Genomic DNA, 20,841 nt, shown 5'->3' with positions numbered 1-20,841 from the left:
TCTGGGTCTTGTGTTGTCATATTATTTGTTATTTAGTTTTTGTTATTTTTTTTTTACTTTAAGATGGTGCCGCGAGAGTGGCTGCATTTGCAGCAGCTCCTGTATTTTGTTTTTCTACTTCTTTCTTTCCTCTTCCTTTCATAACTTTGTTGCTTTGAAATGTACATTTCTCCACTGCGAGACAAATAAAGGTACATCCAATCCAATAATGTCCATAAAGATAATAAATATGAATACTGCATACATAAACCGTTTTGGTAAAAATGTTGCCTTTTTTATCGGAATAAGAATTACATATATCCAGATCAAATTGTAGAAATTATTGAAAAAATGTCCATCACATGCACGTACGCACAGACAATAATAAGTTTATCCCATGAAATTCTTCCCAAAGTTGAGTTTTTAATGCGGTCACAAAGTCTCTTACAGGCTTCGAATCATGTAAAAAAAACAAAAAAAAAGTGTGCTGTCTGTGTTACTTATGACATCATCAAATATTCTAATTCGTGCTTCAATTAATCGTCCAGGAAAATTAGTGTTGACAAAAAAAAAGTGAGTTTTGGTTTGTAAAAAGCCTGACTTTTATGTGCTTTTATTGTCTTTATTTAAATGTGCCATGTGTGTGACGCCTGAATCATATTTGAGGACTTGACAAATATGTTATGCAGTCATCAAAAAAAAAAAAATGGTGGCTTTCGGGACATAAATACATTTACAACTTCCAAAAAAAATATTACAAGGATATAAAGTACAATAGTATACATTCATATAAACAGAACTCATCAGAACCATTATCATACATACTGCAAAATATAAATTACCACTTTAGTTTATTTAACCCATGTACAATTCTTTTTATATATAATACAGGCAGGGCGAAGGTTTAGTTGATGTTAGGACAAGTGCATAGCAAAAAAAAATATTCATAATAATACAAACGTCTTTAGAAAAAAAAAACGGTAACATTGATAAGGCAAAGAATCATTTAAAATTGGCATAGTCTGAGAAAATGTCCACAAAGTCTTGTACCACCTTGTAGCAGAAGTCGTACTGCTCCTGTCAGCCATAAAGACACACGAAAAAAGAAAAAAAATGGATTTCATAATTTTGCTCTTTCACTCGAGTAAAAAAAAATCCATAAAAAATGGATCCGTGGCCCCAAAATGAAAATGTATATTTGTTTATATATATTTTTCTGGTACTCACCAGCGTCTGGACCATGTGCGGCCTCTGCATTCGTAAACTCTTGACAGTTTGGAAGACGTCTAGCAGGCCTTCCGCTTTGACGCGCTCCAAGATGTTGCTCAGTGCAATGAACGTACCGGTGCGACCGGCGCCGGCGCTGCAAAACCGTGACAGGTTGTTAATATGGCACCCCCCCCCCCAAAAAAAAAAAAAAAAACTGTAGCCATAATCTCTCCCGGGCTGTTTTGGACCCCAGTGAAAAAAAGATCCACAGCGCCCTCTAGTGCGCGTACCTGCAATGCACCACAATAGGATGGTTGCCCGACTGCTGCTGCTGCCGCTGCACCGCCGCGATGATGTCGATCATGCCCCGCCCCTCGGCCGGGATGCCCACTTCGGGCCAGCCGTGGAAATGAAAATGCCGGATCACCCTCGTGGCCTTCTCCTATGGTGAAGATCAACGCCGGGTGTTGTTGGAAAGACCCTCCGGAGCAGCTGGAGATGAAATAAGGCTTCTTACCGGCAGGAAGGTGAGTACCAAGTCACGTAAGCTGAAAGCGTCGCATAAGGCGTCGCCCTTCATCTCCACGCTGTAATCGCCGTACGTCCGCGAATCCTCACTGGGCCAATACTTGTAACACTTGTCCTGAAAACACACCCCCATGCAAGTCTTTCAGGTTTTTTTGTTTCTTCATTTACACGCAATTTTTCGCGACTTGGCATACTTGCTCCCTCTCCTGGAGCTCGGTCAGCATGACGATGGAGTGACACTTCCATTCCCACACCATCCTCCAGAAGTCCTCCACCGTGTGTTCCAGCGGGCCCTGGGTGGCGATGAAGTAGTCCTTCTGTCGATAGCCCTGTATGAAAATCAATCAATACATCTCTAAATCAATAAATAAATCATACAATGGAATGCGTGCATCATCGAGAGGACCTTACGTCTATAAAAGATGCGTTGACATAATCGGTAAACTCCTGACCTCTCCTCATGGAAAGAATCACCCTGTTGAAATCATCTAAAAGTGATAAATAAACACATCAACACATAAATACATAAAAAAATAAGTCAATATGAAAGAGAAGTTGGCATTTCCTCCTTTTCCCTTACATGGAATGATTTGTAGCACTCGGTTCTTCTTCATGTTGGCGGGCAGGTTCCCCGTTCTCATGTTCTCCTTCATGATGCGCATGTTGGTCAGTTTCTGCGACGCACAACCGATGCCCCGAAAATGTTAACTCGCCACCAAAACACGAAAATCTTGACATGCGTGACCACGGTGGCCGGATTTCCGATTACCTTGAACTCTTCATCGAGTCCGACGCGGTCGCCTTGGTTGAAGGTGTTGTGCAGCTTGTGCAGGTGTCCCTCCAAAGACGACACGTCCAGCTCCGTGTCTCCGTACAGGAAGTACTCCAGCAGCGCCTGGTAGATGAACGAGTACTGCATCTGCGGGGACAGAAAGGGAACGAGGAGGATGACCACGCGAAGGTACAGAGAGACGTTTTCGGGGGCGGCGCCCCGACTCACGTCCGTCTGGATGAGCTGCGGACGTTGCTCGCGGATTTTCGAAACAAAGCCAAACACGTCCACTTTCTGTTCGGCGTGCATCATGTCGATCATGCCGTCAATCACGATGAACGTGCCCGTCCGACCGACGCCGGCGCTGGTCGGGGTCAAAAGGTCAAGAACATCCAGCATGTCAATTTTGGGTCGACGCCTTCAGAGATATGAACGCAACCATGGCCGTGCGTACCTGCAGTGGACCAGAATGGGCCCGGCGAAGGGCGGATTGAGCGCCTTGACTTTCTTGAGGAACTTGAGCATGCCGATGGGCGAGAAGGGCACGCCGAAATCGGGCCAGCTGGTGAAATGGAGCTGCGTGACCAAACGCGGCATCTTGCCGGCGTCGCTGGATTTCTACGAGTCATCACACAAATGTTAGCGGCGGCGAGCGTTAGCGATGGATTAAACTCCCCGTTTGGCGCCGACGTCAGCGTACGGATTGGATGCAGAATTTGCGGATGGTGTAATCCACCAGCACGGTGAAGTCCTCCACAGCCACGCGGATGTTCCCGTACGTCCAGCAGCCCTGATTCGGCCAGTACTGGTAACATTTGTCCTAAGCATAGAAAAAAATGACATAAGAATAAAAATCGTAATTTGAGAGCCGTGAACACATTTTTTTTCCTGGTCCTCCATTTTTTCTTTTGGCATTTGTAATATTTACGAATTTTGGCTCGAAAAATTGAGGTCTGACCCTCCCCAAAAAAATTAAGAGGCAGTGGTGGGCTGTCAGGGCCTGCAAGGCCTTCACTGCTAGCCTAAAAACATTTGAATCACAAACTAATGTAAATTATATTCTGACCATGAATTTTTCATAAATAATTCCAAATGTTTAGAAGGCAGTGGTGGGCCGTCAGGGCCTGCTCTGCTAGCCTAAAAATATCTGAATCACATACTAATGTGAAATATATTTTGTTCATGAATTCTTTATACAAAATTCCAAATTGTCTTTCGGCTTTCTTTCATTGCTTTTCCCCTTTCTTCAAGTCACAGGGTATTTCCTGGCCAACAGCACCCTCTTGTGGACGTGTCGTAAATCACACCACATTCGCAGCTGTGGATTGATTCCGATGTAGCACTACTGAAGGCCTATACCCCCTCACCTCCTTCCTCTCCTTCAGATTGGTCAGCATGACAACAGTTGACACCTTCTGCTCCCAAATCATCCTCCAGAAATCGCCGACGGTGTCCTCCTTTGGACCTAGCGTGACAAAATTGTGTTGTTTTTACTTTTTGGTTGTTGTTTTTTGAAATATAATTTGAATCATGTGAACATCACCATACCTTGTGCTGCTATGAATTTGTTCTTTATGGTGAAACCCTGTTTAAGGAAAAACACATCATAATATAAAGAACTTTTTTTTTAATCGTGATTATTTATCTTCCGCTCACGTCAATGTAGGAGGCGTTGATGTAGTCGGAGGCGGGACAGCCTTCCAGCTGAGTCAACGCCACCCTGGAATGATCATCTGAGGGCCAAAATTGAATTCATGAAACAATGCAGCTTATGTTAGCAAAGGGCAGTCAAAACACAAATGTCCAACAACTCCATCCGAAGTATATTTTGGCCTTTAATGCATTCATGTCCTGTCGGCCATTTTGGAAATGGTTCCCCTTGCAAAACAAAAAATTCAATCACAGCTTTTTTTTTGGATCGTTTTGCACATCCAACCATCATTTTTAGCTAAAAAAATATACAACATCACTATTTGACAGTCCCTTGGATGAATATTCAAACCAATGGCGCTGAAAATACTCACATGGAAGAATGTTGGGATATCGGTTCTTGTCCTTGTTGCTCTCCTTGTTGGCCTCCTCGTACGTTCCCTGGGCGTGACCTCCCGGCAGCGACTGAACAAAGCGTTTGTCAATTGAGCCGCAGCGCACGTGACACGCCGACAGACAATTTAACTGCGCTGAATTTGCTATTCCACTCGAGTCATTTCCTCCGCCGCGAACGCCCGTCACGTCTTCTTCATGCGTGGGCTTCTTTTATTAGCGTCGCTAATAAAAGTGGAAACGTAATACTGACTCAGATGCTAAAAGAGGAACGGGTTATTTTTTTATGTGTCAGAGGTTTAAAAAAAAATACATAAATACATAAATAATACGTTTTGGTGTTTTTTTTTCTCTAATTGCGGTTCGTGAATAAACTAGTCCCTGAAGATGGCGCTGTTGCACCACCTTGGAAAGATTGCATCGGAATCCCCTTTCACGCTGCTTGTAAAAAAATGATATGATCATGAAAAAAAAGTACTACCGCGATTGAATATTATTATAATTGATTATTTAGCACATCCCGTCAACTAATCGGACACAAAATAAATATGTGTTTTGAATAATCAGACAACAAAAAGCACAAAAAACGAGACGCTTACATTGTACTCCTCCCGGAAGAGTTTTCCGTCATCAGCCGAGCGCAACCTGTACTCGTCCTCCAGATGTTCCACGGCGAGCGCAGGGTAGTTCTTGGCGGCGGAGGGTGATCTGGGCAGGAGGACCGCCGTGGCGTCTACGTCCAACCAAACAAATGCGAGAATGACTTGTTTTTTCTCATGATGTCAACAGGAAGTGGAGTATGAAACTATCACAATAAAGCGCTTTCACTTACCTTGCTCTTCCAGATTGCCATTTGGTAGCTTCTTGTCCACTGTGGTGACCGCCGCTTTCCTTTGGTTTTTTAACCTGTAACACGCAGACGTTGCAATCAAAACATACAACACAGAAAATAAACAAAGCACAAAAAACTCGAGACCATCTGAAGCTGGAGAAGGTTGTTTTTCTCATGAGCTAACGGCGTTCTATCTTTTTTGGTGTTCTATCACCCTGCGATCGACTGACTGACTGTCTGGCTTGCTGGGCTGTCAGAGGGAGGCAACGAACGCCGCTTCCTGACTCCGCCTCGGCGACTGGAGGAGGAAGTGTTTGTCACCCGGAGTTCTGCCTCGGAATCTGGCGACGAGCCAATCAGTGAGGGTCCGCACTCGAGGACGAGGAGGAGGAGGAGGGGTGCAGGCAGCGGCGTTTGCTTGGAGATAGATTATGTAAAGGTCGCATATTTTTCCTTCCAAAGTTGGCAGAATTGTTCAGCTTTTGTTTTGTAAACATACAATTTTGGGGGGTATTTTTATAGCGCTTTAACAGCAGCTGAAACTATAAAAAAGCGTTGAAAATGGACAGCTATCCTAAACAGGAAATAAAGCAGTCACAAAGATAGTAGAAAAATCCAGGGAGTGTTGTTGCCTGTTAACTCATTCACTGCCATTCACAAATGCATTCGGGAATTTAAAGTATGACGTGGAGCGCCATTACCGAATTAGTTTGGTTTTGTTTTTTTCTTGCTTGGGTGCCGATAAAGTGCTCACCAGACCTCTGGCGATGTTTTTCCCTTCCAAAAGTGAGCAGCATTTCCCTTTTTTTCTATGTTAGCGCTTTGTTCCGGCTCCAGCTGTTGTTCAACTGCTATATAAACCAATATGTATGTATTGCATTGTATTTTGTACAGCTGCCCCCATTTCAAGCCCATATAACTCCAGACTCATATACCTTAGGAATTAACTATTTTTTTTCTGATGAAAGAAGAGAGGCTAACGTTTACAATGCAGGTATCATAAGTAATATATTCTTTACCCTAAGCCAAGCCCAACTCATATTAGTGCCGTACCGATGAGCTGAGTATATTGATGGTGGCGTTTACCTCAGGAGGTACCAGACCAGCAGTGCCACGACGAGCAGAAGCAGGGACAGGACCAGGACGGTGGGGAGGACGTGATGGCCAGTGGACGGAACACCCTCTGGGGGGAGGGGGGGGGGTGAAGGAGGATTATTAATCATCAAAAAGCTCCTCCAATATAGAAGTTCTAAACAGTTTGTCACCATGATTTAGTTGTTCGGTATTATTCCGATTTTTAAAGGCAATCCAAACTATCTGCTAGCGCTCAAACTCAAGATGAGGTCATCCCGAAGTACGTTGGCGGCCATTGTTGAGCCGAACGGCGTTCCTCAGGGCGAAATGAATGCGATGGGGTCAAGTGATGAGTAAGTTGCTTACCTCGCGTATGGTTGCCATTGCTACTCAAATTGGATGATGTCGTGGTCGCCACCAAAAACAGAAGCATTGTGACTGCGGGGGGAAAAACAACAACAACAACAAGACGGATATTAAATTTCCCCCGCGAGGAAGAATAGCCCCCATTCACATCAACGGAATGTGCACATCCAGTGAGAAGGAGTCACAATGGAGCCACGCACTCACTCGTATCCTGTTCATTCATTCCCAAAAATGGCGCCGTGTGCGGAAGGCCACAAGGGGGCGAAATCGTGCAATGTTTAGAAGCGAAGCTCAGCAGCGGGATGGCGAGGAAAAAGCAGTCAAGAGTGACAATCACAAGCAATAAGTGGACTTTTGTTTCCTCCACGAATGACCCGGTGGTCCCAGTGGTTAGCATGCCGACCGCACAGTTCCGGGTTCGATTCCGGAATGTGGAGTTTGCATGATCTCTTCCCCCCCCCCCCCCCCCCCCCCCCCGGTTCTCTGGTTTCCTCACACATTCCAAAAACAGGCATGGTATATCCCGATTGTATCTCAAAGAGGGGCAAAAAAGTAATCAATAAAACAAAATAATGTCTCGCAACGTTGTTTTAACTCATTCACTGACAGACGATGTACAAAAATGTGTCCACTTCAGTGCCAGGGTTGTTGTCATTGTCACGATCAATTCCAGGCACCACAGAATATTGAGTTTTAGGACTACATAAACATTCAATACAGCGTTAGAAACCTTAGACTCTCTTCTTCCATCAGTTAATTTCTAAATGATACGTGTCTGGAGTAATATGATATTGAAATGAGGGCGGCTGTCTAAAATACAATGCAATACATACATATTGATTAATACAGCAGTAGTTGAAAGTGCTAACATGGAAAAAAGGGGGATGCTGCCCCCTTGTGGAAGGGAAAAAACACAGAAATAAGAAAAAAACAAAACCCGAACAAATTCGGGAATGACGCTCCGTCATATTTCCAATTCCCGAATAAATTTTCGAATGGCAGTGAATGAGTTAAAAGCAATGTGGATTTCCTGCCGGCAGACGACTTGAAACTCAACAGACCGTGAGAGGTTTCATTTTGTTTTCAAAGCACTAAAAAGTCACCACGCGTTCCACCCGCATCACCTCCAGGCTGCAGGTGTGCGCGCGCGTGCGGCAGCTGCGCTGCGAAAAAAGATGAAGCGTATCATCAATGAGGTGTTTGTGTGGCGGCTAACTGCAGCATCCCATAAAAAAGGGGGGGCGGGGGGTTGGCAAAATGCAGCCAGGGTGCCCAATCCAAATTGGGAACACCATTCTGACAATATTTGACAACACTAATAAAGGCGCATCCAATCCAAACACAAATAGCAGCATTCCGTTGGCCACTGCGGCGCTTCAACGCGGCTCGCTAGCCCCCGCCGCGCACCCTTGCACACTGTCCATTAATCAATGCCGCCTCCTTCCCAGGGGCTTCGATTCTGCCGGCTCGAATGACCTTGGAGACCCGTCGGCGGATGCGCTGCCGTATCAGATGCCCCCCCTACCGACCCCTCGGTTCCACCTTCAAAATGTTGGAGGAAAATGTGCGGGTGGAAATTCGGTGCAAGGCAAGTCAGAGCTTCTTTTGGATTTTCACAGGGCACTATTTTTTTTCATCTGAAGATTTACACCCCCACCCCCAACCGTTACATGCACCAAATCTGATTCCAGATTGTCATGAAAATAACAACAAACGCACGTGCAAGTCATCATCCCGCTTGGGCGTAATCATCCACGTGCCGGCATGTTAGCATACCTTTCGTTTCAAATAATAATTCCTATGGAATAAAGTCAATCAGTTCGAATTATTATTATTATTATTTTTTGGGTGACATTACGATACGCTTTGGCTCAGTAAGGGTTGAAAAACAAGGTGGCAGACATCTTGTCAACCACGGAGGTACAAAAAAAGATGGAGGACGATCTAATCTTTGCATATTTTTGTTCATAAACAGAAAAAAAAACGTGTATTTAGTCATTTTTTTTCTCGATGGCGCTCTATATGTAGCCATTTTCAAGTGAGGGCAAATTCACACTTGTCGTGGCATCCTTCCTCCAACATTAGAGAATGCCGTGAGTGAGGGGAATGGGCGACGGAGGACGGATGAGGGGTGCAGCGGTGGAGAAAAGAGCGATAAGCGCCGCCGCCGCTGCCGAACAAAAAGCCTCTTGATTGTCGAAGAAGAAGAGGAGGCGATGTGGGGACCGGAGATGAGGCGGGGGGGATGTATGTGTATGTCTGTGTGTGTGTGTGGGAGGGGGGGGGGGGGGGGGGGTCAAACTGAAAGGCCCATGCGGGGGAATTTTCTTTGATAAAACCGTCCTCTTGGAGAGGAACAAAAAGACATTAAAAAAGCACCACTGGAGAACTTGGGGAAGGTCACGTGACTCGAGGGCAAACAATTGCTGTTGCCATGGCGAAGAGAGACACAGTATCGCGCTTCATCTCCCAGATGAACCCAAACCCCAACATGGCTCCCTGCTTACTTATCACCGACAATGCAGTGTTTTTTTTCTCCCCGTATTCTATTGCCAAAGACAAATTTGTGTTTTTTTTGTTTTTTTTTTTAAACAAAGCACCGTTCGAGAACACAAATAGTCACTCGACGCGATCCCAAAGTGAATGTTGAGGAACAAGGCCCTCCGGACTACCAGTTGTGTGGTAATAAGTGCATACTGGTGTTTGCGTTTTGTGTGTGTGTGTGTGTGTGTGTAGTGTAAGCAAATGCCGGCCTCCATCTGCTGTGCGACACACACACACACACACACACACACACACACACACACACACACACACACACACACACACACACACACACACATACACACACACACACACACACACACACACACAGTTTCCTGTCCTTTACAGTTAACCAGACCTTCCTGTAAAGCACACCGCTATGCTACAGGGGGAGGGGTGGGGTTTTAGAAAGCCACTAGCACACCACGTCGTCATGGAGGTCACCCATATCCATCTCGGTTCAATGTCGTATTTTGGAAAACAGCCTTACCCAAGATGGCGCCCGTTAAAGCTAGCCGAATCGGACGTCACATGATGCTGGAGGATTTCCCGTGGTCACATGATCATAGGGTGACTTTGGAACCAGAAAGCGGGTGATGGGACCACCTAAAAATTGGCGAGGAAGGAAAAAAAAGGCCTTTTAGAAAAGATTGATGATGGCATTTGCACAGGATTGCGCCAAAGGACTACTTTTGTCCAAGTGAAGCGACTCAACTCACTTCAAAAGGTTTTCTTGAGGAAATAAAATGGCGTTATGGCCTTAATTGAGCGCAAATACAAACGATGTGCAGTATTTAGACGGTTTTGGACAGGTGCCCAGCATTTCAAGTTTATATAACTCCAGATCAATATAACTTATGAATTAACTCTTTTTTTTTCCTGATGAAAGAAGAGAGTCTAAGGTTTCTAACCCTGTCATGAATGTTTATGTAGTCCTAAAACTCAATATTCTGTGGGTCCTGCAATTCGAGTGACAATGACAAAAACCCTGGCACCGGACACATTTTTGCACATCGTCTGGCAGTGAATGAGTTAAGCACCTGAAAATGAATCACAGAAGAACTCAAACTTCTGGAAGCGCAGCAAGGAACTCTTCCTTCTCATCCGCGCTGCTCCATTCGTTCGACACACACGTCTAAAAGAATAAATAAATAGATAAATATTACAAAGTGTCGGGGGTCCGCGGTAAGTGGTTGCCATGGATACGGGCTGGCGCAGGAGAGGTGGATTACAGCGTGGAGTTGGGGGGTGGAGGGGGTTGACGGTTTCGCCTCTCTCTCTCTTTTTCTAGGTTACGGTGATGGATGAATGTGCGAAATGCGCCGTATGCTTTCCTTCTCGAAGAAAGAGGTCAGCAGACACAAAGGAAGCGTGTGACAGAAGCACACGCGAGGAGCCTCATGCCTTGGACATTTGGACAGTCACCTGATTTTTTAACACATCCATGACCGTATTTTCCCGTGTATAAGGCGCACTCTGAAAGCCTTGATTTACTTCCAAAGATGACCCTGCGCCTTATACGCCGCTGCGCCTTATATGTGAAGACATATTGAGTCCCCAGAAGTAGTGCACGGTGCATGCTGGGATATATAAAAATGTCAGTTACGTTGCCAGGCAGATTTTTTTTTTTTGCAATTTTGCCATAATGTTCCATTTTTTGACATCATGATTAAAAATGGAAAAAATTGCCGTTTTTTTGCTTGTTTTTTTTTGGTATTTTGTGTTCATTTTTGAAAAATGTAAGAGCAAAATATTCCAATAAAACCGCAAAGGAACAGGGAAAAAAATAAAGACGGAACATTGGTCATCTCTGAAAATTATATTATTATTGTATTGTGATCAATTTTGGAATATCTTTGAGCTTATAATAATGCATATGTTGCCAGGCATTTTTTGTGTGCAATTTTGCCATGATTTGCCTTTTTTTTTACATCATTATTAAAAATGGGAAAATCAGCCATTTTTTGCTTGTTTTTTTGTATTTATCAAAAGTCAAAGTCAGCTTTATTGTCAAATATGCTAATGTGCATGACATACAGCACAGATAATAATAATAATACATTTAATTTCTAAGCACCTTTCAAAACTCTCAAGGACACTACAGTCACGGGATTTTTTGGTGCGGGTGAACAGCAGCAGCCATTGGCGCCAGCGTTCACTCTATCCGGGAGTAACACAGCAGCAAAGTTATGAAAGGAAGAGGAAAGGAAAGAAAGAAGTAGAAAAACAAACTACAGGAGCTGCTGGAAATGCACCCATTTAGTGTCTAGAGTTTTTAGGGGTTGATTTCCGAAAATTTTAAGGCCAAAGTAAGGTAGATTGGTTGGAAGATTAGTCTGAAAATTATATTCATTATTATTGCATTGTGATCAAATCTGGAATATTTTTGAGCTCATAAAAATGCATACTGGGGAGTGCTTCAGATATGGAAATTGTTTTAAAATACACCATTCTTTAAGGTGCGCCTTATAGCATAGAAAATACGGTACCTTTTGAAAGATGTTTTCCTTCAGTAAGTGCGAATTAAATTGCAAAATGGCAAATGGCAAAATTGGGCGGTGACAGCAGTGAATAAACATCTGGTTGCCATTGGTAACACATGTGGTCTGCAGGTTGTGCATGCAGGCAGGGGGGGCGGGGTGATATTTGCATGTGTGTTGGTGAAATGTCAAACAGCTCTAAGGGACGTGACACCGAGGTGTCACATAAAGACGCACACACACTCTGCGGACGCCATCTCCACTCTCGGGGTTGCGCTCAATCAGATTAGCGCATCAAACGAAGATCTGCGAGCGCACCCCCAACAACAAATCCGTTTATAAAGATAAGCTGTGAGACACACAAACTGCCACTCTTCCCTGAGGAAATGCAATCGGTCCAGTGTTGACAAAATGCCCTTTTGAACCCCCCCCCCCCACCCTCTCTGAAATCGGTGCCAATTGGGAGCATAAGAACCCATGTACGCATTATTGGAAATCATATTTTTTAAGAGTCCATGTTGTCAATAGCAGAGAAAGAAACAGCAAAAAAAACTGGGATGGAGTAAAATAAAAGCACCGTTGCAGCCAAGTGGAGATTGCGGCAACGGGTGCACGCTCACATTGACTCTTCAAAATAAAGTTGTGAGATAAAACTCTGAATTTAAACCCAAACAGATCGTCAAAAAGCGCTTGTGCCCCCCGATTTCAGCGCTTGTTGCGGTAAACAGGATGCAGCGGAGGTAAAGGAAGTAAGTAGAAAACGACAGGAAGTGACCTTGAGAGCCACTGGACAGCGTTGAGGATTTGGCTTCTCATTGTTGGATGTTATCGGCCACAGCTGGCGATGACATCAGCGCTCTCGCTAGCTACAAATTGGCTTCGAACTGTCGCTGTCAGAAATATTCTCCACCCAGTCGTGGATGTTTATGTAGCGGCGGCCGCAAGGACGTGCGAGGGGACCGCTGGACTTTGCGTGGACCTGCGGGGAATTCAGTGGGGGGCTTTTTTTTTTCGTCTCCTGTTAAATGGGGTCAAACACTCCGAGCGCTCGTACCCCCAGCTGGCTGCTTCTAAGAAGGGGAATTCCTTTGTCGTTGTAGCAAGCTGACTCACAAGCGGGAAGAGAAACAGTTTTGATCACACCCACAACGCCCACCCCACCCTCCCCTTCTTTGTATGCAAGTGCAACCAAAGACTGGACGGGTAAAAATGGACCTGACAAAGACCGTCCTAATGGACAGTTAGGACACTCACTCAAGAAAAGAGTTCAGAAAATCCTACTGGACCCTCCGCACCCTGCTCACCATCATACCCTCTGGCAACGTTTTTCACTTCCACAAGGGGGTAGTATTCCCCTTTTTTCCATGTTAGCACTTTGTTCCTGTTGTTAAAGTGCTATGTAAACCAGTCTGCATGTATTGCATTGTATTTTGGACAACCACCCTCATTTCAAGCTCATATAACTCCAGACCCATATAATTTAGGAATTAACTAATATTTTCTGATGAAAGAAGAGAGTCTAAGATTGCTTACGCTGCATTGAATGTTAATGTCATCCTAAAACTCAATATTCTGTGGGTCCTGGAATTCAGGTGACAATGACAAAAACCCTGGCAACTGGAGTGGACACATTTTGGTACATCATCTGGCGGTGAATGAGTTAACAAACTGCTGTCAAATAATCGACAAAAAAAACACACATAGCGAGGTTACACGTGTCCCAGCACGGCATCCCGCTAAAGCAGATTAGCGGGAGGAAATGGCTGGTTGAAATGCCATATTTGGGAATTATGACCTAGAACATTGACGACGGGCGTGTCTCCGCTAATTTGATGTCCATTTGACACATTTTGACCTTTCACACACTTCAAGCGATCGCGTGTTCAGAGTTTGATTTTCCTTGTTTTTTTTTTATTTGGCTTCCATCGCAAACACGTTACAACTTGCCTGTAGCTTTTTTATTGACTCCAGGCACACGTTGATAACACGCCTGGCTGCCTTTAGGAATGTAGACGCAAAGTGAGAGAGCGGGGGTATGAAAATCTCCACAGCCGTTTAGGCCTCCCCACATCATCGCCGCAGACGGTGACGTGGTCGTGTTAAGTTCCTTTTGCACTTGAGGAAGTTGAAAATTGTGTAAACTGCAGAAAACGGAGGAGCAATCGAGAACTGCGAGGAAAAAGCACTGCGCAGGTCAACCACTCTGAGTGCTAGTGCTAGCGTTAGCATAGCCGCGATATTATCAGCACCAAAATTTGGGAAGGTGAGTAGCGACGGTGGTACGCCGACGCCATGTCAAGCGTCGTGATGGTGGACATGAGGGGGGGTTTGCTCGGATTAGACAGTCGTTAATACGCAATCGGGATTAAAGGCGATCCGGAGGTCGGGTTGCACAGCTGCAGATTATTCGCACGGCAGCAGGGAGACAATGGCGCTTTTTGTTCCTGGTGGACAACAAAAGGACGACTCATTTCAAACAAGGTCAACAGTGATTGCCAAATTGAAGAGGGGAGTGTGGGGGGGGGGGGGCGACTGAGCGACCCAAGATCCTTGTCGCAAAAATGTAATCAGATTGGACAGATCACAAACTCAAATCTAGAATGACACTAGTCGATTGATTGATATTTGTTTTGACATTTGAACTCACAGACCCCTTTCGACTGTATCAACCAAGCCGCAATGCTTTTGAGTGGAAGATAAAGACAAATCAATAAAAGTTACACAATCAAGATTGATTTTTTTTTTTACCTCAAAGGCCGGGTTCCAATTCCAATTTTTAATCCTGTTTACGCTTCCCACGGGAATCCTACAAAAATAACACATCAAATGCATTAAGATTGTTATTGATGACAGGATTTACAATTCATATTTCGGTCTGTTTAACTACAACTCCAAAATTCAATTCCAGTGAATGGTTAATGCTAACACGGCGCACATACTCAACGTATCAGAAAGCGACGTGGCCTTTAACGCCGACTTGTCACATGCGGTCATGCAAAAAGGAAGGCGTGATTACATGCGAGGCGTTTCCTCTCTCCGGGGAGGACCACGCATGATGATACAATCCATTTCCTGCCTGCACGTTGAGCTGCTCACATGACCCCGACTTTCATTTCGGGCAATCCGCAAAATGCATCTTTTACAGAAAGTGTGCTGATCAAAAAGATGGTTAAAAGATGTGTTCTTGTGCAGTGGGATCGTGATTTTGGAGTGTGCCAATTTATCTTTTTTTTTTTAAGTTACAGGATATGCTGGTAAATTCTAATTATTGGGTTTCAAATGGATTTGGTTGATTGGCTTAAAGCATAAAAAGGGCCATAGAAATTAGCTACAATGGTAAAATAGGCAACAAGTGGGTTTTCTATTTGCTCGACTTCTTTTTGTGGTTCCAAGTAACACATAAAAATACTTTTTTTTTGTTTAAATTACGACAAGTAATGTATCTTCATGCTGCATTTTGAAAGTATTTGCATACTTTAATCCATCATGGAAACACATCATAACACATTATGAGGCAAAAGCAAGTTTTTATTATTAAAAATGGACTCCCTGGCAGTCTGTTGATGCTCCATTTGAAATCGTGAATGAATACTACTACTTTCCAGTCATTCTTGGAGTAGGGGGGTTTCTCAGGCAAGGATGTTGACAGCTCCCCACCGGCGAGGGGGTTGCACGGATGAAATTAATCGGGACACGAGTGACATGCACAACTTTACGCACACGTTCGTATTTTCGGTGCTTTTTTGGAGTACATGGAGTGATGAACATCCAAAATATGTTTTAGCAGGGATGTAAAATCCACATTGTACGAATGCACCCCCTTTCCCCGACAGCGTCACAGACAGGTGGAAGGCAGGGAAAAATAAAGCATCCCCAGTACGCGAAGGCGGCTTGACGGCGACGAGTTATGCGAGCAAATGGAATTCAACTCACCGGGGAGGCTTCAACATGTGTGCACGGGGTGCAGTTTCTCAAAGGGACGAGAAAGAAGGCGAGGCGATCATGGGAGCATTCGGCGTGGCCGCCTCTCGGCGTCTAAGGAGGAGTCAACCAGTCTGCAAAGCAACGAGTCAGCCCGTGTTTACTCCAGTTGACAGCCCTGATCCGGCTTTTCCAGGGCCTGGGAAATGGCGCCGTCTTGTGGACATCTTGTGTACTACAACAACATGCATAGCTGTATGACTTCCTCGACCGTGATGCATACGCAAACTATTTACAGACTTTTTTTCGTGGATTACCTGCTGTTTTTTTGGATCAAAACAATAAATAAATAGATAAATTTGCATTAAATCACACAAAGAAGCCTCACATAAAACTGGTTCATCCTTTAATTTGCACTTAACCCATTTACGCTGAACGTGTTCATATGAACACAAATAAATTCGTTAAAAAAATCCAAATTAAATCAAAACAGACCATCGAATAGGTTCAAACGCATATAATTATCATTATAATATAATATATAAATAATATAGTATATGATGATATATAATTAACAATTAATGTGGTGAGATATAACATGAATGCATTTAAAAGTGAATTTATTTGTGTTCATGTGAACACGCTCGGTATAAATGGGTTAAATATGGAATTAATGCTTTTTTTAAGTGAAATGAATCATTATAAGGATCCAAGGGCGTTTTCATTCATGTCAGTGGTTAACTCAATGTATTCACTCATTCCCAAAAACGATGAGGGCTTGCTTTTCCAGGCAGTGCATGCACACCAAAGTAAATCATTCATCTGAATTGTGCTTTATGAGCCTGAAAGGGGACTTCAACTTTGAAGTGGGGGATCCCCCCGACCCTTTTCGAAGGCCTTCTGCCAATGATTGGTAAATTCACTTCACAGGCATTTTATGAAAAATGTCACAGAGACTCGCTTGTTATCTCTCTGGAGTCACCGACGGACTTTCGTGGATCCAAATAGGACGACGTTGTTGTAGCCAGGGCAACCACGTTTTCATTTCAGGGAATAATCAAAGGTCATAGTCATAACCAGGACGGTTTTATGGCTTGCATTTTGCTCCACCCTGGAAGATAACACGCATTCGAGCACTCACCTTTCTTCATTTTGAGACCCAAACGTCGCCGCAATGCCATCCAGGACCAAGACCCTGCACTTCCTGTCCAGTGCGCTGGTCACCTGCATATCAGTGGGGATCCTGGGCTTTTCCATGTCCACGGCGTGGGCCACCAAGAGCATGTTGTGCGCCCGGGACGGGAGCGGCTTTTTCAACGGCTCGGCCACAGTCACGCTGGAGCTCTTCGACGGCAGACTGGAACGGGAGATTTGTCCACTTTTCGGCCCGCCTGTTGACTTTGAAGGTGGATATATTTCGAAAGACAATAAGTCATTGGGTATGATCTCATATAAGATAGAAAAATGAGTGAAGAAAGCAACAAATGCTGATCAAGCAGTATCTGAGAGCTGAGAAAAATGCTAACAATGGTATGCTAACAAATTGCAAAATGGAAAAGCAAATTTCCACAAATTTTCAGTTGTCCATCATGGAGTTTTGTTTCAAATTGGGATGGAAATGCTAAGATGCTAACATTTTACATAAAAATATCACAACATTGGCTGACATGCTAAGAAATATGTTAATTTGATTGCTGGCAGTGTTCCCCAAGTTGATGGAGACCAATGGCGTCCCGCTGGTCCTGCACGTCGTGACGTTATGCCTGCTGGCCTTGTGCCTGCTGTGCTCGGCCGTTAGCATCCTCATCTCGCTGTATAACAGCGTCAGCAACCCTTACGAGACGTACATGGGGCCCATCGGCGTCTACGGCAGTAGCGCCGTCAGCGGTAAAACAACTTACGTCGTGTATGAATTAGATGAAAATCAATTTCACTTGACAGTTTTTTTGCCGTGCGTCCAGCGTGCTTTTCCATCTTGGCGCTTATCATCTTTGCGGTCAACTTCAGCGTGACCACGGTAGCGGAGGACTTGGTGAGGACCTTCTCGGAGAACGTCCAGGTGGATCTGGAGATCGTGTCCTATGAGATGCTGCTGGGCTACTACCTGCTCATCCCATACGCGGCTCTGTCGGTGCTCGCCATCGGCATCATCTACATGTACGACCACGCCGCGTACACGCAGCGGCGTGAACAGCAGCGGCCCACCGAGGACGCCCCCAAGGAGATCATGATGTACTAGGACACTCTGGAACTGAGGGTGGACGAGGATTAACTTATTTTCACGGCCAATTGCCAAAAGTGTAAATAGTGAATGCGAGTCTGGACAATATGTTGATATTAATGATGGGAAAACGAAGCTTCATGAAGCACTTGTGATATTTTTGGGACTCCTCCAGATGATGCACTTGGTTTAAATATGAAGGTCAGTGCAGAGGAAAATCCACCAAGAGTGCCATCTAGAGGAGTCAAAAACCATGACAAAGTGGTTCATGAAGCTTCATTTAGCTAGCATTTTGCTAACAAATAGCGAAATAGCAACCGGATTAGAGAGCAGGCAGATCAGAACTTTTTCGCCAGCTCTTGTCATCAGTTACGATTTGAAATTGAGATGGAAATATGACCAAAAAATAAAAAGTAATAAACAAAAGAAAAACAAAGGAGATGACCAAAGAAGTGAAGCCCAAGATTTCTCTCATCGCAGCTGCTGTTGCCGACATGGCATCAGGGGAGCTCAAGTGTCCTGAGTCCCATCACTCACCTGGGTCACCTGGACCCTGTTTGGACACGTCCATCTTTGCATTGCTCTCGTAACGCCGGCTAACTGCCTTCAAAGAGCCGCTCGCACTTCAAGGCGGCTGCGGAGGGACGTCGCAATTTGCTTTTTTGGGTGCGAGGGGGGGGGGGGTGAATATGGATTATGTTTCGTAGAATGTGCACTGGGCCGAGAGGAGACGGGAAGCGGGGCCTTGTTTGATCTGGCCATGTGGCAATTAGTCATCTGTTCACATGCCACCTTTTCTTTTTAAGGTAGAATAAAAGCAGGACGACGAGGCGCTCTGAAGCGGCCATGCTAACCCCCAAAATGTCCATATACTCACTGTCAAGTCAAACTTTTCAAAATAAATTGGCCACTTTAGCGTCCTAGGGAGCCATTTTTATCTGGCAGCTCATCTTCTCACGTGGGCAGTCAAGAGTGGAGAACACCTGACCCCCCCCCCCCCCCCCACAAAAAAAAAAAAACATTGAAAGTGAAGCCCCCTGCAAACAAACATTACAATCAAATCAGAGATGGCCGCTAATCTCTTCCGTTTTGGATGGGATTTAAAAGAAGACACTTTTTTGTGAAAGGATTAGCCAGGGTTACTTTTTGGATGTGTGAAATGTGACCCCGCCCTGTGAAATGGACACCTTCAACTGCAGGGCAGGTGGCAAGGATTGGGTGGGGGGGGTTCTGTTAAAAGGATGGAAGAGCGGAGGAGGGGAAAGAGACTCTGAGACGCTCCATTAGGTACATCGAATTTACTGCAGACAATCGGAAATACATATATTTTTATGTATAAATATTAATCATATTTTGAATACATGTGTGAATGGCAGTGAATGCGTTCTAATGACCTTGCACTCGGCAAGAGTTCTATTCAGGTTCCGTCGGGTCAAAAGGCACCAATTGAGTGCTATGCTTACGATGCGTATGTGTGTGTGTGTATGTCATCCATCACACCTGTCAATCAGCAGAGAAAGTGCTGGGTTGCCCCGTCATCCATCCATCAGGCTTGTTGGATTCTCAAGAACGGTCGGATGGGTTCCGGTCCACTTTGAGCTGGCTCGGTCTGGCTTTCTTTCATCTGTGTGTGTGTGTGTGTGTGTGTGTGTGTGTGTGTGTGTGTGTGTGTGTGTGTGTGTGTGTGTGTGTGTGTGTGTGTGTGTGTGTGTGTGTGTGTGTGTGTGTGTGTGTGTGTCCAGGCCACACAGGTAAAGTGGAGATTTGGCTTCAGGTGCTTGGGAGAAGATGTTATCGCCTGTTAACAGAGGAATGACACCATAATGGAGCAGCAGGGGTGCAATTACTTCTCTCCCCCACCCTCCCTCTGTATGCCCCCGCCCCCCTTGTCCCCCCTTCTCCTTTCCAGCCCTCAGTGACAAATTAAGATGAATGGCAAAGATATACAAGGTGAGCAACCCAGCGTGCAGCACCTTTTTCTGTGTGTTTGGAGGGCGTAAAAGACACACGTGGTCGCGAAAGCGCCGAGAAATGCACCAAGTGCAACGTTGTTGATGTTTGAATACACACTAAATAGAATAACAAAACAAAAAACAACCACACAATATTTCATTTAGACAATTTGTTGAAGGCAAATATTTAACTTATTCACTGTGTAAAAATGCGTCCACACCAGTACCAGGATTTTTGTCCTTGTCACTCAAATTCCAGGACCCACAGAATATTGAATTTTAGGACTACTTAAACATTCAATACAGCTTTAAAAACCTTAGGTTTTCTTGTTTTATCAGAAAAAAAAGATTTAATTCCTAAATGATATGGGTCAGGAGTTATAAGAGCTTGAAATGAGGGTGGCTCTCCAAAATACAATGCAATACATCCAAATTGGTTGAAATAGCACTTTAACAACAGCTGAAGCTGGTACAAAGCGCGAACATGGACAAAAGGGAAATACTGCCCCCTCATGGAAATGAAAAAAAAAAAACATTGCCAGAGTTCTTACCAGCGCTTTATCAGCATTCAAGCAAGAAAAAAGAAAATCCGAACAAATTCGTGAATACCGCTTTACGTCATATTTCCAATTCCCAAATCAATTTGCGAATGGCGGTGAATAAGAGGTCTGGCTGGTTCCCATGATGCAAGCCGACACCTGATAAGCACTTCCACTACTACTTGTCAGCTTCTGTCAGAAGTACCCCCCTTAGCCCCCCCCCCTGATGTTTATGAATGGCTTAGAGAAGTCGAGCCATAAAGCTGTCAATCATCCCATCCGATGGACCTGGCTGGACGCCGCAAAGGCCTGCAGGGCTCTACTTTAAGAGTGCCGAGTGCCGCTCCGTCCATCAAGCAGCTACAAATGAGCGCGTGCAAT

The 20,841-nt window shown here is 44.7% G+C and overlaps 2 protein-coding genes across 3 annotated transcripts; one reads left to right on the top strand and one right to left on the bottom strand.

The window, feature by feature from the left end:
- Positions 1-382: 382 nt before the first annotated feature.
- Positions 383-16,024, bottom strand: ptprea (protein tyrosine phosphatase receptor type Ea). Of its 2 annotated transcripts, XM_089015721.1 has the most exons (23): positions 15,761-16,024; positions 14,576-14,633; positions 10,388-10,482; positions 9,838-9,953; positions 6,804-6,875; positions 6,450-6,546; positions 5,364-5,437; positions 5,131-5,264; positions 4,513-4,603; positions 4,145-4,221; positions 4,037-4,073; positions 3,856-3,953; positions 3,189-3,308; positions 2,943-3,106; positions 2,717-2,852; positions 2,486-2,635; positions 2,297-2,390; positions 2,128-2,204; positions 1,911-2,045; positions 1,706-1,831; positions 1,479-1,630; positions 1,207-1,342; positions 383-1,056 (listed from the first exon to the last, which is right to left on the bottom strand). In XM_089015721.1, exons 5-23 carry the CDS (start codon positions 6,868-6,870, stop codon positions 982-984), a joined length of 2,040 nt encoding a protein of 679 aa, XP_088871847.1. In that variant the 5' UTR covers positions 6,871-6,875; positions 9,838-9,953; positions 10,388-10,482; positions 14,576-14,633; positions 15,761-16,024; the 3' UTR covers positions 383-981. The 2 variants fall into 2 exon arrangements, with proteins under 2 accessions (XP_088871847.1, XP_088871848.1); XM_089015722.1 differs by lacking the exons at positions 6,450-6,546; positions 6,804-6,875; positions 9,838-9,953; ... (1 more) ...; positions 14,576-14,633; positions 15,761-16,024 and adding an exon at positions 5,508-5,695.
- A 738-nt stretch (positions 16,025-16,762) lies between these two features.
- clrn3 (clarin 3) lies at positions 16,763-20,009 on the top strand. Its single transcript, XM_089015424.1, has 3 exons — positions 16,763-17,154; positions 17,450-17,635; positions 17,710-20,009. The coding sequence occupies exons 1-3, from the start codon at positions 16,923-16,925 to the stop codon at positions 17,985-17,987; spliced, it is 696 nt and encodes a 231-aa protein (XP_088871550.1). The 5' UTR covers positions 16,763-16,922; the 3' UTR covers positions 17,988-20,009.
- Positions 20,010-20,841: the final 832 nt, after the last annotated feature.

This window comes from Hippocampus bargibanti, linkage group LG15, assembly GCF_051943395.1.
Source record: "Hippocampus bargibanti isolate YZ-2025 linkage group LG15, ASM5194339v1, whole genome shotgun sequence".
NCBI classification, from domain to species: domain Eukaryota; kingdom Metazoa; phylum Chordata; class Actinopteri; order Syngnathiformes; family Syngnathidae; genus Hippocampus; species Hippocampus bargibanti.
Note: the sequence above shows the minus strand (reverse complement) of the source record. Positions and strands in the feature narration are given on the sequence as shown.

What these genes read in the sequence shown, in the direction of transcription:
- ptprea (XM_089015721.1), bottom strand. Translation starts at nt 6,870, where the DNA reads ATGCTTCTGTTTTTGGTGGCGACCACGACATCATCCAATTTGAGTAGC. An exon ending in CTGGTCTGGTACCTCCTGAG is followed by an intron (nt 5,438 to 6,449) that starts GTAAACGCCACC and finishes TGCGTGTTACAG; the next exon opens with GTTAAAAAACCAAAGGAAAG. An exon ending in ATCTGAAGGAGAGGAAGGAG is followed by an intron (nt 3,309 to 3,855) that starts GTGAGGGGGTAT and finishes TTCTATGCTTAG; the next exon opens with GACAAATGTTACCAGTACTG.
- clrn3 (XM_089015424.1), top strand. Translation starts at nt 16,923, where the DNA reads ATGCCATCCAGGACCAAGACCCTGCACTTCCTGTCCAGTGCGCTGGTC. An exon ending in CCCGCCTGTTGACTTTGAAG is followed by an intron (nt 17,155 to 17,449) that starts GTGGATATATTT and finishes GATTGCTGGCAG; the next exon opens with TGTTCCCCAAGTTGATGGAG. An exon ending in CGGCAGTAGCGCCGTCAGCG is followed by an intron (nt 17,636 to 17,709) that starts GTAAAACAACTT and finishes CCGTGCGTCCAG; the next exon opens with CGTGCTTTTCCATCTTGGCG.